General features: G+C 47.7%; 1 protein-coding gene across 1 annotated transcript; it reads right to left on the reverse strand.

Annotated features, from left to right (window-relative positions):
* Positions 1–6,738: 6,738 nt before the first annotated feature.
* MNX1 (motor neuron and pancreas homeobox 1) lies at positions 6,739–17,028 on the reverse strand. The gene is made up of 3 exons (XM_081834503.1): positions 16,335–17,028; positions 11,283–11,443; positions 6,739–7,524 (listed from the first exon to the last, which is right to left on the reverse strand). The coding sequence occupies exons 1-3, from the start codon at positions 16,954–16,956 to the stop codon at positions 7,150–7,152; spliced, it is 1,158 nt and encodes a 385-aa protein (XP_081690629.1). The 5' UTR covers positions 16,957–17,028; the 3' UTR covers positions 6,739–7,149.
* Between the last annotated feature and the right edge of the window lie 1,492 nt (positions 17,029–18,520).

The raw sequence follows: 18,520 nt of genomic DNA on the forward strand, positions 1-18,520 counted from the left end.
CAACATCTACAAGCAAGTACCCTCCAAGGTACATTTGTTAATAGGATGCCTTGTAATCACTCCCTTGTAATCACTTTAATTTCTGGGCCAGAAGTGAAAAGTATGTTCCATGGCTTCCTTCCAGGGATGGAAATCTTATCTAAAAAGCTACGCATTCCGTTTTCTATCAGCACAGCCCCCTTGATGACCTTTTCTCTCTCCCCGCCCCCTCTCCTGCATAGTTTGCACACCCACAAACCAAATAAACCTCCTTTTTACATCTTTATCAACCAGGTTCAACTTTTTTTCATTTGAGGGAGGGGGGTAGTATTTGTTTACTTCCCACTTTCTGGAAACACCTGGAGAGCCATGCCATGATTTATGAAGTGAAAGTGTTAAATGAGGCCGCCAGCTGCTAAGACTGACAGCGCTTTATACGTTTTTATGAGGTGCCCTATTATGGAAAATGAACTTTAATCCGCCCATAAAAAGTGGGATCTGAAAACCATATTTACCCTAGTAATCTGGCATGCTGAAAGCATTCTTGGGACACGCAGGGAAGGCTTTAAAGGGATAAAGGTTATACAAAAGGCACAATACACTGGTAGGCTTTTGCCATTGCAGCCTGTGGCCTGCTGCTACAAGTCTTATTTACAGTCTTATTTACAGTCTTGAATCACACGTGAATACACACACCTCTTGAGACACACAGGAGAATTGCATCCTAAGAAGACTGGTGCTCCAGCTTGCTGGAACCTTATTTACATTTTAAAACTACATTGATGTGGCACTTTTTTTTATTGCAACCCTCAAATCCCTCCCTTATTCCAAGGGTTCCCAACTGTCCAGAACAATCAAGGGACAAACACACACACACACACACAGAGAGAGAGAGAGAGAGAGAGAGAGAGAGAGAGAGAGTACTAGCTTGCTGCACAAGATTATATTCTGTTGACTTTGATGCAAGGTTCAAGGTTGACAACTTTCCCCATTGTTCCTTTGCCTGATGTCACAGATGTTAAAACTCCTGGCACTTTTCCCACCCCCTTTTGTTCTATGCCATTAAAAAGTTCATTTGGCTCTTTTTATAATAATAATAATAATTGTATTATTTATACCCTGCCCATCTGACTTGGTTTCCCCAGCCACTCTGGGCAGCTTGCAGCACATATTAAGACATAATAAGATATCAAACATTTAAAACATTTTTTCATTTTTTAAAATGCATCTAAGTGCTGTTAAAGGCACAGGAGCAGAGTATTTTAAAAAGCTGGCAACTAAAAGTTTTGGAGACTATTAATACCAAACAGAGTGGGTATTATACAGGCTTGTGACATATGCAATGGCTAAGGACAGAAAATCAGTCTGTAGAGACTTTCTCTCTACATTTGTATTTGTAAGGTGTTGTTTGTATGGTTAGCAAGCAAAAAAAGAACAACCTTACTTCTGAGAGGGAAGTACTGACACCTCACTGCTTGCGACCATCTGTGTTTATTCACCAGATCTCCTCCTTACTGCACATTCATGATTATTTGCTCTCACGATGCTATCAGGGCAGTCATGTACGGACCCATTTTCAACACTGTTTTAAACACTATTTTGCCTGCAAAAGCTTCATTTCCCATGAGAGCACATCCCATAACTTCCTACTGAGATCCTGTAACTTTTTGTGCCACGAATGTTCTACTTCCCCCCTATTTCTATAGCAATAATGTGGTTGCATTAGGAAAGCATCACAGAACAAACTAAATTCAGACACCTCCACCTCAGTGCACTATTACTATGTCAAAAACACGTTGCAGAATATATCTGCAATAAAACACCAGTCTGGAGGGTCTCTCAGCAGAAAAGCCAGCATGGTGTAGTGGCTAGAGTGTTGGACTCAGACCTGGGGATGAGGGTTCAAATCCCCACTCAGCCGTAAAAGCTCACTGGGTGGCCTTGGGCCTCTCAGTCTAACCTACCTTACAGGGCTGTTGTTGTAGAGATTAAATGAAGAGCAGGAGAATCAGGTATTGAGTTTTCTTGAGAAAAAGGTGGTATGTGTGCAGTAAATAAATAAATTGAATTCAATCACGTCTTTGCAGATTGCCTCTCTGTGTGTGTTTACTCAGGGGGTAAGCCCCATTCATTTCAATGGGGCTTACCCCTAAGTAAGTGTGCATCTTTTGCCTCTTTGGTTTACAACAACTCCGCAAGGGAGTCCACTTTTGTCCTTCTTTTACATCACTGCTGTTATCCATTTTTAAAAGGGATAATTGGACGGGGTTGCAGAAGAGAAACAACAACCTGGGGGGTGGGAGCGTTCCCTCATTCACACACCTGGAGTCAATCCGGAGTCACTCCGCTCTTTCCATCGCCTCTTCGGTGGCAGTCGCTCCGGCTCCTTTGAACCCAGAAGCGCCTTATGAAGGATGGCGGGAGACCGAGGCCAGATCGCCGACCGGCACGGGCGATGAATGGTGAGCGGCGGCCCGGAGTTAGCATCGATGAGCCGGTGATGATATTTGCATCTGCCATAATTGATTTGGGGAAGCGCCTCGCTGACAAGGAGGAATTGATCATTCAGTTTATTAGCCAGAAAAATCCCCGCGCTGCTAAGGGGCTGGAGCGTGGATGCTTTTGCTGAGTAAGACGTTTAATTTAAATATATATATAAATTCAAACGGGGGCGGGGGAGCCAGCAACCCTGTGCTTGACTGCACTTGGGAAGCCTGAGGCCGATCCATCAAGAACTTGAGCCGGAATGCCAGGGAATATTCTTTTGGTTTTGCACAAATTCGAGTCCTTTGTCCAGCAGTTGGCAACGTGGCACCTTCCAGATGTTTGGGACTACAGCTCCCGTCAACGCCAGCCAACAGATGAGAGTTGTAGCAGCGTCTGGAGGGCGCCACGTTGCCAAGGGCTGCCGCTGACCAAGGTGCTGAAGACGCCCTTTTGGGTTCCACTGCATGCATGTTTGATCGATTGCAAATTCCTATTGATTTCTATGGCGCTACGAAGGGAGTTTTAGGATCGGAGATTGACCCAAGAGGTGAAAGAAGATGCTTTTAATTAGCCTGAAGTCATTTACTCCAGAGGCGTTCTACTGACTTCAGCGGTACTTTTCTAGCGGGGTGGGAAGAGTTGGGTTGTTTATTCAGATCAGAGTGCATATTAACTCAGAACAAAGGTTCCACTCTTAACCCCACTTACCGGAAAGCAAGCGCTCTTGAATTCAATAGGACTTACTTCTGAGTAGACATTGTTATGGTTGCACTGGGGCTTCCTTTCTCGAGTGTTTAGGATTGCAAGCTTAATATTACAGTGTAGGGCACCTGGTGCTTCAGAAAGCAAAAGGCAAGTATTTCTATCCCCTTTTCCAGGTTTTCCATTTTTATTTTCCAACTGACACACAGCAGTCCTCAGCTATGGACTTCTAACCTCACTGAGTTGCTTGGGGGGCTGACCCCCTGAGGTATGGTAAAAAAGTTTGTTGTACTTCTGTAAACCTGAGGGGTTCCTGCGTCCATCCCCTGACATTATTCTCTTATTTCTCAATTGCCTTGTTGTTTTTGCTTCAAAGCTATGGACAATTACCGCCTAACCCCGCTATTAAAGGGAATGATTTTTAATTATGTATTTACCCAAATGTATTTCTTAAAGGATATGAAATATGTTTTGCATACAACTTGTCACATACAACTTGTACTGCTTGGTCTATTTATGACATCTCTCTGTGTGTAGGTTAGAGCATGGTGCTGATAACACCATATGGGACAGCTGCATATTCCTGCATTTGGGGGGTTGGACTAGATGATCCTCAGGGTCCCTTCCAACTCTACAATTCTACATTTCTATGATTCTATATCCAGTGTTACACAGTGCATCAAAATCCTGAATCCTACATCTCCTTAAAGATTTCTTTTTCCACTTGGTAAAGCAGATAGAAAATACAAGTTTAGAATGCAGCAGATAGAGCTGGGAAGGTGTTTTTTTTTATTATCTGGGCTCAGAAACAGAATCTGAATGGGGAAGGACAGTCCAGTGTGCTGAAAGTAGTGCAGCATCAGCATTTGGGCATATATTTGATCTACGCCTGCAGTTCCTGATCCAGCTAGTGAGATGCGCAGAGATCAGTTTTCTCTCCTCCCTTGGCCTCTGGTGTGGGGTGGAATGGCAAGTTTCCTGCTAGTTCAAAATATCCACACATTAGTTTTACACTCTGTTTTCTCTCCAGGCTGTACAGTGAGCAACACAGTTCAGTGCACAGGAAATATACGCAGTCTGTTGTAATCAGTTGCAGTTGCAAAATTAAAGGGCTACATACAGCCCCCTAACACTGAAATACTATAAAAACATAGATTTTATGTACAGTGGTACCTCGGGTTACATACGCTTCAGGTTACATACGCTTCAGGTTACACACTCCGCTAACCTAGAAATAGTGCTTCAGGTTAAGAACTTTGCTTCAGGATGAGAACAGAAATTGGGCTCCGGCGGCGCAGCGGCAGCAGGAGGCCCCATTAAATAAAGAGGTGCTTCAGGTTAAGAACAGTTTCCGGTTAAGAACGGACCTCCAGAACGAATTAAGTACTTAACCCGAGGTACCACTGTATCTCAGAAGTTTGGAGTTGCATTTTCGGTACACTATCAGTATATGTATGCATTTAATTTGAGGCATTTATGCAATGTTTGATCAGTATTGATCAATGCCCCCATTTTAAAATGCAGCATGAAAGAAAGCAGCATTAAAATAAATGGGCCTGATCCAGCTAAAAATCAAACACAAAGGGACTTTTAGTCTGATCCAGCTAGAGTTAAGAATTGTGTGCTTATAATGGGGAAAAGCCCTTACTTAAGGTTATCAGCCTTCTGTGATATGAAGCCGTTTAGCAACCCTCAACCTCTGCACTAGGAATGTCATCGCTGGTTGACTTTATACCTGACCTACAGTTCTTAATGCACAGGATCATGCACAAAAAACTGGAAATCCTAATTCTATCTGCTTCATTTTAATTGAGTTGTGAATTGGTTTTGTTCAGCATAAAGCCTAGTAAGAATTGACACACAGAGCCTTAAAGCCAGCTCTTTGGTTCAAGGAATTCATGCAGATCTCAAGTACAAAACCGTTTTATTTTACATAACCTTTGGGACATTGGGAGAAGCCGATTAATAACTTAGCATGCATAAGTAGAGGTATTTCTCTTTAACTCTTTTTATAAATACAATGTACAAAAATAAAGACAATACAGTCCTCCCAAGAGTCCAGGCTTCGTGGTCGTAGGTTTCCCAGATTGCTTCTTATAAAGCATAAAAACTCTCAATACTGTCGAAGAGAAGAGGCAAAGTGGTCCAAAGAGCCACATGTCCAGTGTCAGCTTTCAACACGGTGGCACTGACATAATAGAAGAGGGAATCATTAATCAGGGCTGCAGAAAGGAGACGACTCTAACTTTCCGTACTATCTGTACTGGGTTGTGGGGGGTGCCCATCAGCTGTGCCTTGTGAACTGAATTTTTTCACTGAGACACATTTCCAGGTCTGGAGGTTGGCTCTTCTGACAAAGAGCTGGCGCCTTAACATTCCCAACCAACCACCAGAGGACAATGTGGTTTTACACTCCTGATCATTGAGCAATGCTGAGGAGGAGCTAAAGGAGTGAATAGTGCAGGGCAAAAATGGGGAGGTCAAGCCACAGGCCGATTAAGCAGGAGTGAACTGTCAACCCTATTTTCCTTAAAGGCCCAGAAGCTTCTAGCCAGTGTGGTGTAGTGGTTAAGAGCAGTGGACTCGTAATCTGGTGAACTGGGTTCGTGTCTCCGCTCCTCCACATGCAGCTGCTGGGTGACCTTGGGCCAGTCACACTTCTCTGAAGTCTCTCAGCCCCACTCACCCCACAGAGTGTTTTATTGTGGGGGAGGAAGGGAAAGGAGAATGTTAGCCGCTTTGAGACTCCTTCAGGTAGTGATAAAGTGAGATATAAAATCCAACTCTTCTTCTTCTTCTATACTATTTCTACAACCATGCTGGGCCTTTGATTCTTTTTAAAAATATGTTTCATTGCTGGCTGTTGGAATTATTTGTTTTAGTGTGGTCATGGAAGGGAGGTTTTATTTATTATATTTTGTAATGTTGCTGTGACTTAATACTGTTTGCAAGATGGGGGGGAAGCTGTCAAAGAGCAGCCCATACAATTCTTAAAAGTCAATTTTAAACAATAACAATCGAATTAAGAGAACTCTCATGTGCTAAGTGTAAAGGACTGGCTGGGCAAAGAGGAATGGTGGAAGGCACCAGCCAAGAATCCCTCAAGGGAAACCCCAGAGGAGGAAGGCTCAGAGCCCAGGGATCCGTGATGGAACACTGAAGAGAGGTCAGAGGGGCTGGATGCTGAAGGGGCAACAGGGTAAAGTGATCAGGAAGAGCCTGCGACAAGGAGCAGTTCAGACTCTGAGGCTGAAGCAGTGGAGGGGGGTCAAGAGGCTGTTGAAGACTCCAGGGAGTCTCCCTCTCCTGTTGCGCCAACCTCCCCTCCCCATTGGTCCCCAAGAATGCACAGAAAAATGAGGAGAGCAGGAAAGAGGCCACAGGTGTGTAGACGCAGCTTGAGACTGTTTGTGAAACATCTGGGAGAGGAGAAAGAGTGGAAGGCAGAGAACCTTCAGTTCTGCCTACTGCTCCATAGGGGCAAGACCTACCAGGCAGTGTTGCTGAGTTGTATGCCATTTCCTCGAATTGTTAACTGCACAGACAGTGGAGTCCTGTGCCTTTCATGCTGACCCACGTTTGACTCGAGCCCTGACACTAAGCCTGAGCCCATGGGGGGGGAGGCAGGACACTGAGGAACACAGCTGTGTAAACTGGGGAGAGCAGGGTTAGTTGCACATGGAGCGCCACTGGGGCCAGTAAAGTCAGTTGCATGGAGGACAATGAGAGCATTTTACTTTAGACCAGCCTTCACCAACCTGCCACCCTCCAGATGTGTTGGACTACAACTCCCATCAGCCCCAGGAAGCTTCACCATGGTCTCATATGGCCATGCTGGCTGGGGCTGATGGGAATTGCAGTCCAAAAACACCTGCAGGGCACCAGGTTACACACAGAGCAACAAACACACGTGGGGTTGGGAAAGGATTTTCTCCTGAACCAGTGCAAGGAAGGTGGCTCTTGGCTCTGGGATCCAAGTGTTCAGGGAGCCGAGGTGGGGGGCAATTGTGGGTGGGCTCCCCCATGCCGTCCATGGGGCTGCCTCCCATCCTCATCCCCGTCAGAGCAGTCGGGAGACCCATAGGGGCAGCAGTGTCCAGGCCGATCTTCCTCCTCCTCCTCTTCTTCGTCATCCTCTTCCTCATCGTCCTCTTCCTCCTGGTCACTGTCCCTGAGTTCCTGCAAGCGGCGCCCTCCATTGTTTTTCTCTGGGGCCGCTGCAGGCAGCACCTCATCCCCCACTTTGTCCTCCCCAACACTTCCTCCTTTCTGCTTCTCTGCCTCCTGAGCCGCCTGCTCCTTGGCCTTCTTGCTCCGCTTCCACTTCATACGCCGGTTCTGGAACCAGATCTTCACCTGGAGAGAACAGGGTGGAAATAGCACACAATGTGATCAGGCGACATACATGGGATCAGACCTATACCATGAGGAACACGGTCTGTCACAGAACGAGCCGGCAGTAAATCACACCGTTCACAGTTGGAGTCAACTCTTTATTAGCAAAAACACAATCTCCACAGACTTGGTTGAGGGTCAGGCCTGACAAGCACAGAAGCTAATTCCCAGTGGCCTTACTGCATGAAAATCGGCTGCTGAGACTGAAAGTTCCTGGTACCCTACAGCCATCTAAGTCCTCTCCTCTCCAGGGCTATTCCCAAGCAATCAGAGACTATGCCTGCATACAGCCTGTCACTGCTCTGCCCGTTTCAACCCCATTCTGGTTCTGGGAGACAAATGGGGAGAGGAGCTTGTTGCAGCAGGAGGGAGAGACACCCAGGACTCTTCACCAGCCTGACTCCTCTCTGCCTCTTGACCTCCATCCTCTCCTGCTTCAGCTTCTGCCTCCGATTCTGGATGCCTCTCTGCCAGCTTTGACTGTCTGAAGAATGAATGAAGAATGGCATCTGCATTTACCAAGACAGCATGAGTTTGGGCACTTTACTGTACTAATCAAGAGATTAGTGGCAGTAGTGGGATTTAGACACCTCTCAAGTGTCCCAAGTCATTCACAAACATTATGTCAGCAATCCTTACACCAGCCCTGGAAGTAGAGCCATTTTTATCACCCCCGGGCTAAAGCAGAGTGTGGCTTCCCAAAGGCCACCTGGAAAATTTATGATAGAACTTAGATCTGAGCCAGGGCATTCCTGGTTTGCAGAAGTCCTTGCTAATCCAGGAAGTTCACTGGGTGACCTTGGGGTAGTCACCACCTCCACCCACAGGAAGAAAATGGAGTAACTCCATATAGGCCACCTTCATCAATTTATGAGAGTGGGAATGAGAAACCTATGAGATATGTCCCCCCCCCCAACTGATGGACTCTGATTCCCATAATCTCCAATTACAGGTTATGTTGGTTTTGCCCAGTGCCAGATTTACGTATAACCTAAACAAGCTGTAGCTTAGGGCCCCACTCTCTTGGGGGCCTCCAAAAAACATACTTCTTCTTAATTGTATTTCACTATTAATATACCGTGTTTTTCGCTCTATAAGACGCACCAGACACAAGACGCACCTAGTTTTTGGAGAAGGAAAACAAGAAAATAAATATTCTGAATCTCAGAAGCCAGAACAGCAAGAGGGATCGCTGTGCAGTGAAAGCAGCAATCCCTCTTGCTGTTCTGGCTTCTGTGATAGCTGCGCAGCCTGCATTCGCTCCATAAGATGCACACACATTTCCCCTTACTTTTTAGGAGGGAAAAAGCAAGTCATAGAGCAAAAAATACGGTACTTCTTCTTAATTGTATCTCAGTTCAACAATTAGTTTGATAAAATACATATTTTGTTATGTATCATGTGGCTTTAGATACTATTAGGTCCATAAATTACCATATAGCATATATTCAACACAAAAAACAGCGACAATTTGTTGTTGACAAAGGACAGCTGGCCATATAAAGGGCCCCATTACCTTCAGTAGCATAGGGCCTCATCAAACCTAAATCCAGCCCTGGTCGTGGCTGGGGGAGTTGAAGTCCAACAACTGCTAGGGAGCACCCCCCCCCCAATTTTTATTGTTTTTCATTCAAATAAATAACATATAACTACAGTAACTTGTCCAGTGATACATTATTAAGCTTCATATGCAGTACATAGTACACAAGCAATGTGTTTATTTATGTATTATCAATTCAAGTAGCCTCCCCACAAAGATTCTTGTGTTGTGGGTGGAATAACAGTATCTTCAGTCTCATTTATAAAGGAAACCAAATCTCACCAAAAGGGTCTGTCTTTGAAGTGCTTCTAATTAAGTCTTTTGTGGCAAGTAAGTCATTCCAATTGAGCCACATTCCAATTACTATTTAACCAGATTTCACTGGGGATTTCTATAGGTTGTTTCCAACACTGGGCTATTGTTAATAGGGCTGCTAGTAACGGGGGGGGGGAGGGGGGGAGAGATACTAAATCTCAGCATCTAAGGTTATTGTTTAAATTTGAGTCTAATGATAACAAGGCAAGAACCAACTTGGGTGAGAGGCGTTGCTGTGTAATTGTGGAAATAATGTGAAAACCTGTTTTGTAAAACGAGTATACCAACACAACATACAACTCCACAAACGCATGAAAACATGAGCCTATCTCTCCACAGCCTTTCCAGCACAGCGGGAAGATGCTGTTTTTTATTTTGGCTAGACATGATGGAGCCCAGTGCCAGCAAAATATAATTTTGAGAGAAGCCTCCTGCAGACAGGCAGAAATTGTTCATAGGGATGGGTGGTGCCAAACTGATTCCCATTTAAGATCTGCAATTATGTTCAAATATATAAAAGGATGTCACATAGAGGAGGGAGAAAGGTTGTTTTCTGCTGCTCCAGAGAAGCGGACACGGAGCAATGGATCCAAACTACAAGAAAGAAGATTCCACCTAAACATTAGGAAGAACTTCCTGACAGTAAGAGCTGTTCGACAGTGGAATTTGCTGCCAAGGAGTGTGGTGGAGTCTCCTTCTTTGAAGGTCTTTAAGCAGAGGCTTGACAACCATATGTCAGGAGTGCTCTGATGGTGTTTCCTGCTTGGCAGGGGGTTGGACTCGATGGCCCTTGTGGTCTCTTCCAACTCTATGATTCTATGATTCTAATTATGATCCCTATGCCTTCCCCCCCACACACACACATAATGTCCAGAGGCCTCCTATATCACCTGCATGTTGTTCTAAAAGAATCTTTTAAATTAAACCCACCTTAGATTTAAAGAAGGAAGACACAGAGAAACGTAGTAAGCTACACCGAGTCAGAATATTGGTCCATCTGGTTCAGTAATTGTCTACAGTGATTGGCTGCAGCACTCCAGGATTTTAGATTGTGCCAGGGATTGAACTAGCAGCTGCTCCACCCCTGACTCAAGGCCTTCCCCCCACAAAATAGCACACAGTACAATCCCACACATTCCCCCTAAGAAGTAAACCCTGTTGAATTCAATGGACTCAGTGCCAGATAAGTGACAATAGAATTGCAGCCTTTATAGCTAGCTAGCTAGATACATAGATACATAGATAATTTATTACAGTCAAAGACCAGCTTGCATAACACAATAAAAACAGCGTTCATAAAGATAAAATATACAATCAGAGCAGATTGCAGCAACAGCTCATAAGTTAAAATTGAGATATATAAATACACCGGTACAACTGAGATTTGGGCTGCCATAAAAATTGACCCTGAGGCGCCCCAAAGGGTGACTTCAGCATTTCCCTAGTAAGCTATTTTATTTTAGAGGATGATCTGTGCCTACAAATCCTGGCGCAGAATCTGGCTACCAGCCAGGAGCCTTTATTGCATTTCCAAGTTTAGAAAAGGGCCTGGAGCACTGGAATAACAGGGTGGGGTGCTTTGCAATGTAAACAGAAACGAAATTAATATTTTGGCTGAAATGAGAAAGGAAAGCCGTGGATTCAAAAGTGGGGACCCGAGCGCTAACTTGGCGGTAAGCTGATTGGACCTCAAGAGGGCGCTTATTTACGCAGGTTCCTCCTGCCTGCGGAAGACGCGCAGCGAGCCCAGCAAGGCAAAAGCCCCTTCCTCTGCAGGTGATCCCCCTCCTTTGCTGAATCCAGCTCCCTTCTCTCTTCCTCTTCCTCCTCCTCCTCCTCCTCCCTTCCCCAGCAAGACACTCACCTGCGTCTCGGTGAGCATCAGAGACGTGGCCACCTCGAAGCGCTTCGGCCGGGACAGGTACTTGTTCAGCTTGAACTGATGCTCCAGTTCCAGCAGCTGCTGGCTAGTGAAGGCCGTGCGGGGCCGCCGGCACTTGCCCAGCAGGTTGGACTGTGCTTGGGCTGAGGAGGGAGACAGGAAAGGAGAAGGCGTGAGAGAGGACGAGGAGCGAGGAGCGCGCCACCCCCTGCATCCCTCCAGCCGCGCTCTGTTGCGCAGGGGCTTCCTCCGTCCTGGGAACAGCGTCGGAGCTCAGGACCCTCCTGGAGAAACTGATCCAGTACAGCTGGGCGTGAAACGGAGTTGCGATTAAAGAGGGAGGAAAGGCGGTCTAGAAAGACACACAGCAACAAGATCGGGGGCGAGAGGACAGACTTCCTGCATCTTCTGTTTATGTAAATCATGCTGGGAATTGTGATGGAAACTCCTCAAAATAACTAACCCTATGGAAACCCTCTCTCTGGGGTTATCTCCGTCTGGTCAAGACCCCCTCTTCCTGCCTTCTCTTCCTTTGTTTTCGCCCCAGTCGAATTTTGGACTGTAAGCTCCGCGGGGCGGGGACATGGTCGCCTGGACTCGACGGCGGCTTATTTTGCTTTAGGAACAGGAAAATGAACAGCCCCCACCTCCTCTGGGTCTCGGGTCCCACGGAGCGCTTTGCCTCGCTAGCCTCCCCTCAGTTTCTTACTATCCGGAGACATGCTGCCTCGGTCAATGGGACTGAGGAGTGAGGACACACCATATATTTAAATCACATGACTACCTGACAAAGAATCATTTTGCTCTTATGGCTGTCCTACTATCCACTAATCCGTCTAAAATCTCCTCTCTCTCTTTTTTAAAGTCATCTGCCCTAGTTGCCATCACTGCAGCTTGTAGTTCCGCGGGTTAGCGATGCATTTTTATTTTACATTTATTGCATCTATATAGCATTTATTGCATTTATGTTTCGTCTTTCCAGAACCTATCTCTCTTAGCATTTTTGAATGCGCCTCCTGTATCAGTGTTCACACACACACACACACACACACACACACACACAATGCCCCTTTCCACAGCACAATCGTATACATCTTTACTCAAACGCAAGTCCCTTCGAGTTCAGTAGTGGGTATAAGATTGGAGCCGCAATCAACGCATGAACGAGTTGCCCTGTGCAGGAAAGTATGGAGAGCGCGGACCGGGCCAGGAGCAGCGGAGGCTGAGACATTTTTGCGGATCAGAGCGGATTATCTCACACCCAACTGCTCCTCATCACAACATCTTTCAGATCCATGATGCTATCTCACATCTAGGAAAAGAGGGGAAGTGATTTAGCTGTATAGGTTTGGGCACAATAATTTAATTATATTTTTAAGAACTATTTTTAAAAGGCTTCCTTAAAAAATATTCCGGCAGAAGCACAATATTGGTCGCGGAAGGACGAAGCCAGAAAGGGGAGCCATCCTGCTACGGCTTCCTCTGAGCCTGTAGCCTCGGTCTGAAGTCATGCTCTGATGTCAAACGGTGATTCATGGACACGGAAGAAGAAAGTCAAAGGGAGAGATGTGCACAGGAGAAGCCCGCTGGATCAGACCAATGGCCCATCTAATCCAGATGCCTGCGAGAAGCCCCAAAACCGGACATGAGCGCAACAGCCCCCTCCTCATCTTCCTTAGGATCCCGACCAACTCATATGCAGAGACACATATGCGGACACGCGAAACCTTTAACGCTCATTCTTTCCTTCAAAGGATTCTGGGCACTGTAGTTCATCCTTCGTAGAGTTACAATTCCCAGCATTCTTTAGCCAACTGCAAGTGCCCAGAATTCTCTGAATGCGCCTCGTGGAAGAAAACAGTGTCCTGCGCGGCGTTGCTCCGTGAATTGGCCCGATCCTCTTCCCCTGCTCGCCTTGCAGATCGTGAGACGAGGACTGGACCGTCGCAAAAGAGCTAGGGCGAACGCCAAGGAAGGCAGCGGACAAACTCGCCGCCCTTCCGACGGCCCTTGGCTTGGCAAGTCCCAAGAAGCCCCAATTGGGAGAAGTTTGCAAACGGGGCTTCCTTCTCAGTTTCTCCTCCACCTCCAAATCCTGGGCTCCACCTGGAAGGGTGATCCGTCCGAGGAGAGGCCTCGCTTCCCCAGATTGTTCTCGCTGACCCCGCGCCCTGGTGGGTCTCTAGACATCTCCTTTCTCGCCGAGGGAGCCTACCTCTCCGCCAAGCCAAAAGCCGCGGGAAAAGCGAGCCTTCCCAGCCGGAGAAGCCGGACGGTGGGGCGGCCTCGGGGCGGGGTCACCAAGCCCATTCTCTGATTTCCCAAGAGATAATAATTGGGAGAAAGTGAAAGGGGCGCGATCCGAGGGCTCAGGAGAGCTCGGGCCCACCCCCCACCGCACTGAGAGAGAAGGGTAAGGGGCAAACCGTTGGCGGGTTTCAACTAACGCCCCCTTTTAAGTAATGGTGCCCCTTTTATTCTCAAACTGACCCTCGAACCGGACATTTTAATTAAAAGGAGGACTCTTGGGGAATCGATCTGAAAAGAAAAGGCCACAGAGAGCAGACTCCGAAATTACATTTCCCCCCCTTCCTTGACTAAATATAGAACCAAAACATACCCCGCTACCATTCCAAAAGACTTTTGGAAATAAGCGAGATGTGGAAAACGAGATGTTTTCCTCGACGCAGTACGAATTAAAAGTCCCGTTTTCTAGGGCACTGTCTGGCAGCCAAACGAATGGTCTGCATTTGGGTGTGTTCTGTTCCGCCCGGATTAGGGTCGTCAGTTTCCACCAACTGATATCGGGGATATCAATGTAACTCTCCTCTTGTTAATATTGCCCTGAAAATACACCATGGAATTAAAATCCTGCTATCCCTGGTGGGCTTTGACGGAACAAGCGCTCAGTCTTGAGAGGTTTCATCAGTCTTCTGCGACTTGTTTGTTGTTAAAAATGTGGAAGGCTTATTATGCTAAATAAGCTAAATAATTTTAGGAAAAACGTGGTACTTTTAGGAAAAACGTGGCAAGCTAAATAATTTCAGAAAAAAAGTATAAAAGAAAAATGTAACAGAAATAAATCCTGAGACCGTTCCGCTTTCTTGTCGCGTCAAAAAGAGGGATCTAAACGCTGATATTTAGCTGCAACCCGGTTTTTTGCTAGAAAGCAAATCCGCGTTGCCTAAGTCTGTTATCTAACAACCAGGGCTTTTGTGATCGCCTTCAAAACTTCAAAGCCCCGTTTTTCTAACCGGAATTGAACATAGGTAGATACAGGCCACCTTTAACCCTCGTCGATTTCAATATCAATGCTTAATTTTTATTTATTTGTTGCTGTACTGAACCCGCTGTTTACCAGTCTCACCACCGCTTTGGGTACTTTAAGAGGATTCCTTTCAACAGAACAATTAGTTTTATTTGCAGGAAACCTCTTAAAATATCAGAATAGTAGCAGGCGTTTTCCCCCTCTCCCTTAAATTGCCAGAGCCTCCTGCCACGTGCAAACAGCACCGCCGAGGCGGTTTTCGCACCCCGGCGCGATTTCCCCAAGCCTCCCGCTATGGTCTTTCTTCGGGCTGTTTGTTCACACGTGCGTTTTATTTGCGGGAGCAGGAATTTTGACAGCTTCCCTAATTATTACTTTTTCCTGTCGGAAGGGCCTCTTCTTTTCTTCTCCTTCAAAAAGGGACGGGGGGGGGGATAAGAAACAAATAACTTTCCCCCCTTTAACGATTTATCAAGAAAAGTAAGCCTAGCTCTGAGCTGCCCTGCTTTTATAGCAAAGTGAACATCAAAGTAACCAACACGCCATTATGTCTGCGAGGTCGCTTGTCTCGAGTTATTAATATGAAAGAATAATAATATGGATTTAATGAATGATTATTGCACAGGGAGGGGGGAATAGAAAGAAATAGCCTCACCGAGGCCTAGCTACAATTTTACCCCAAATAATACAAATCTTGGTAGGGAATATTAAGAGGTCAGTCTTTTGGAGACACAGCCCTTATGTGCAAGAACAGCTAATGGTTTGGCTTCGATATTCCAGTGCTCCCCATACAATTAAGAACACGTATTAGGGATATTATAGCAGGGATGTCGGGCGCACACCCAGGGGGGAAAGTATTTTAAGATCCCGACATTCTCAAGGGAAGTCAGTCCAAACAAAACACAAGGTTAACTCTTCCGTTGAAATAAATGGGACTTAATGGGGACTGGATCATCCCCATCGCCTTTTTTTTAAAAAAAAACGAAGCTCTGAAATTGTCCCCATGAAACCCTAACTCAGTTCCGAGGTAGGGCGAAGGACAACCACCGGACTGGCTAATCCGATGGATTCGCGGTTTAGGCTCCAGTGAGTCGGCCGCTGCCCAGTGCACAATATTTGGCCTTTTACGCGCCACCCAACCCTTCCCACTGCTTCTCGTGTTCGTCCGTGTTTGATTCCCAAAAGAACGAACCCCCAAAGCACGCGTTTTGCAGGTTTAAAGACCTCCCTGCTGGGAAATGGCCTTTTCCTTCCTTGTTGAGAGGAGCCGCTCCTCCCCAAGGCTACCTCGGCTTTTCCAAGGGCGACTTTCCTTTTAGCGGGGGTCTCCCTCGCTCACCCCCAAAACCCCAATCCAAATACACCATCCTCGATCAGCCAGGGAGCGTCTTTCTATCGCAAAGGAGGAAGGGCGAGGAACAGAATCCAGGCCGCATTTAGGCCCCAGCTACTGCCTGGCAGCGAGAAAAACGGATAACAAAGGAAAGATCGCGGCTCCCTTGTCCTTAAATTACATATTCCAGAGGGACAGAGTCTATATCATAGGTGTGTGAGCGTTCACACAACCGTATCCGTGCTGCTTAGGCATGCATCTTGCACCCCTCTCGCTGGGAAACCCAGGCAGATGGGTGGGGTATAAATAATAAAATTAAATATAAAAGGCGCACACAGCAAGAGCAGCACGCATCTAGTGGTGCGCACGCAAGCTCACACACATTATTATTATAATGGATTTTTTGTCCGATCTCTCTCTCGGTGCTACTCACAGTTAAAGTCGGGCATCTTGGGCAGGATCATGCCTGCGGTGGAGGCCCGCAGCCACTGGTCCAGCTGGAAAGTGCCGGCGCTCAGCTTGATGGGGTCGGCGGCCGGGTGCGACGGCTGCACCTGCGAGTAGGAGTAGGAGAGCGCCGGGTGCTGCGAGGCCAGCGCGGCCGCCGCCGCCGGGTAGCCGTACATGGGGTGGCCGTAGAGGGCGGCTTGCGGGTGGAGGCCGGCGCCGCCTTGCGGGTGCAGCCCCAGGGCGGCGTGGGGGTGCGCGTGGGGGTGCGGGTGGGGGTGGGCGTGCGGGTGGGGACCCCCCGCCGCGCCTCCCCCGCCGCCCAGGAAGCCCGGCTTGGGCACCAGCCCGCAGTGCGCGCCCAGGAGCCGAGGCGGCGACGGGCTGTCGGTGCGCAGGCCCTCGACGGACGAGGGCGGAGGCTCCGCCGAGGACGGCGGGCTGCAGCTGGAGCTGGAGCTGGCGCTGGAGCTGCTGGATCGCGAGCTGGCGTGGCCCGACAGCGAGGTGACCAGCGCCAGAGGCGACGTCTGAGCCGTCGAGGCCGCCGCCTTGGGAGGATCCACGGCCAGCAGCGCGTCGATGCGGAAATTCTTGGATTTCTCCATCCCGGCGTCGCGGGCTTAGACGGCTTCGGAGAGGCTCATGGGGTCGCCTTGCAAGCAGCAGCTCCGGAGGAGGAGGAAGGGGAGAAAACCCAAGGCAGCGGCGGATCAGCCCCAGCCCGCAGCAGCCCCACCATCCGCGCAACTTGCGCCCCCGCGCCCCTTCCGCGGAGATTGCACGGATGCAGCGAATGTCTCCCCCACCCCTCCAGGGGAAAGCGCTCCTTCTCTCACCGCTCTGGCGAAAGCGCTCCGGACCTGCTGGCTGGGCTCCCTTGAAGGCTCGGGAGAGGCTCCCATTGGCCCTCCGGAGAGGCAGGGCACCATTGGTGGCCGGAGAGGCGATCCGGAGCAGCCCATTGGCCTCGGCACACAGCTGTCAAGGATGCTGGGATGCTAGGTCCCGCCCACCTGCGGGGAGCTTCCTGCTCTTTTTGGCCAGGGGGGCTGGAGGGAGAAGGAGAGAGAGCGCTGACGGTTTACGCAAAACGCTTCATCAGACGGTTTTCCCATAGAAGGGAAAGGATGTTTTTTTCCCCTGCCTTCAACAACAGCGAAGGAATCGCGTCTCTAAGTTTCTATCCTAAGTTAGGATACTCCATCTGGCTGCGAGAGCGACATGCTCTAACCTTAATTAGTGGAGAGAAGGAAGCTTCTCTTTGCTTTTCTCAGCTACTGAAAGTTATTTGGGCAATTCACGCAGCTAGGCGAGGGCTGAGGCTCTGTGTTTGTGTGTGAGAAAGAGGGAGAGGGAGAGGGAGAGGGAGAGAATCTAAAATAATTAATAGCAGCATGGGGAGGTTCTGCTCTATCTGTCCCGGGTGCTGAGTTCAAAAATGTCCCCTTTGCTTTTCTGGGAGCCCGTGTGGATATTATTACAGTAGGAGATACATAATTTGCACAAAAGGGAACTCCCGGTTATTCCTGTATTTTACTTTTCTTCTGTAGGTAGCATAATTAGGATAGGACGAGGTGTATCACATCTGAAGCCTGATTATTTTGCGATGGCGTAAAATATTTTCCTCGCCTTCTTTTTAAAACCTTTCTCTTACAGTCAACAACCGACCTTTCAGGGATGCTTAACAGCAGCACCCGAAGAAGACCTTTGTGAATTAAGAAGGGACAACAAATACATAAGCCCCAGTTGTTCTTTTGTTTTGTCTTCCCACCCTCCTCGCATCTTGATCTGGACATGGAGCGCACGTCCAGTGTTTGAAATGGCGAATGCTGTCATTTCTGGAACGTTGAGAGACTTCAGCGTTCTACTCCCCGGGAATGGAACGGGGGAGGCGGATGCATTTTCCTCCAATGATGATATCAAAAGAGCACCAACTCTTTGCTATGGTGCTATGTTTACTTACCTATGGATCAATGTTTAAAAATCAAATCCTTCGTAACTAACAGAGTTGCAGGTGCAAAAATAAAAATGAGATGAGAGTAATAAACTCCGACTGTGTCAGTCTTTTAGAAAAGTTTTATTCGCGCTCCTTGTTCTGCTTTTCAGGTTGTCACAACTGAGGACCAGTTTGATCCCATGGATGTTTACTTGGAAGTAAGCCCCTATCAG

The sequence above is a fragment of the Podarcis erhardii genome (genome assembly GCF_964252035.2).
Source record: "Podarcis erhardii genome assembly, chromosome: 12".
Taxonomy (NCBI): Eukaryota; Metazoa; Chordata; class Lepidosauria; order Squamata; family Lacertidae; genus Podarcis; species Podarcis erhardii.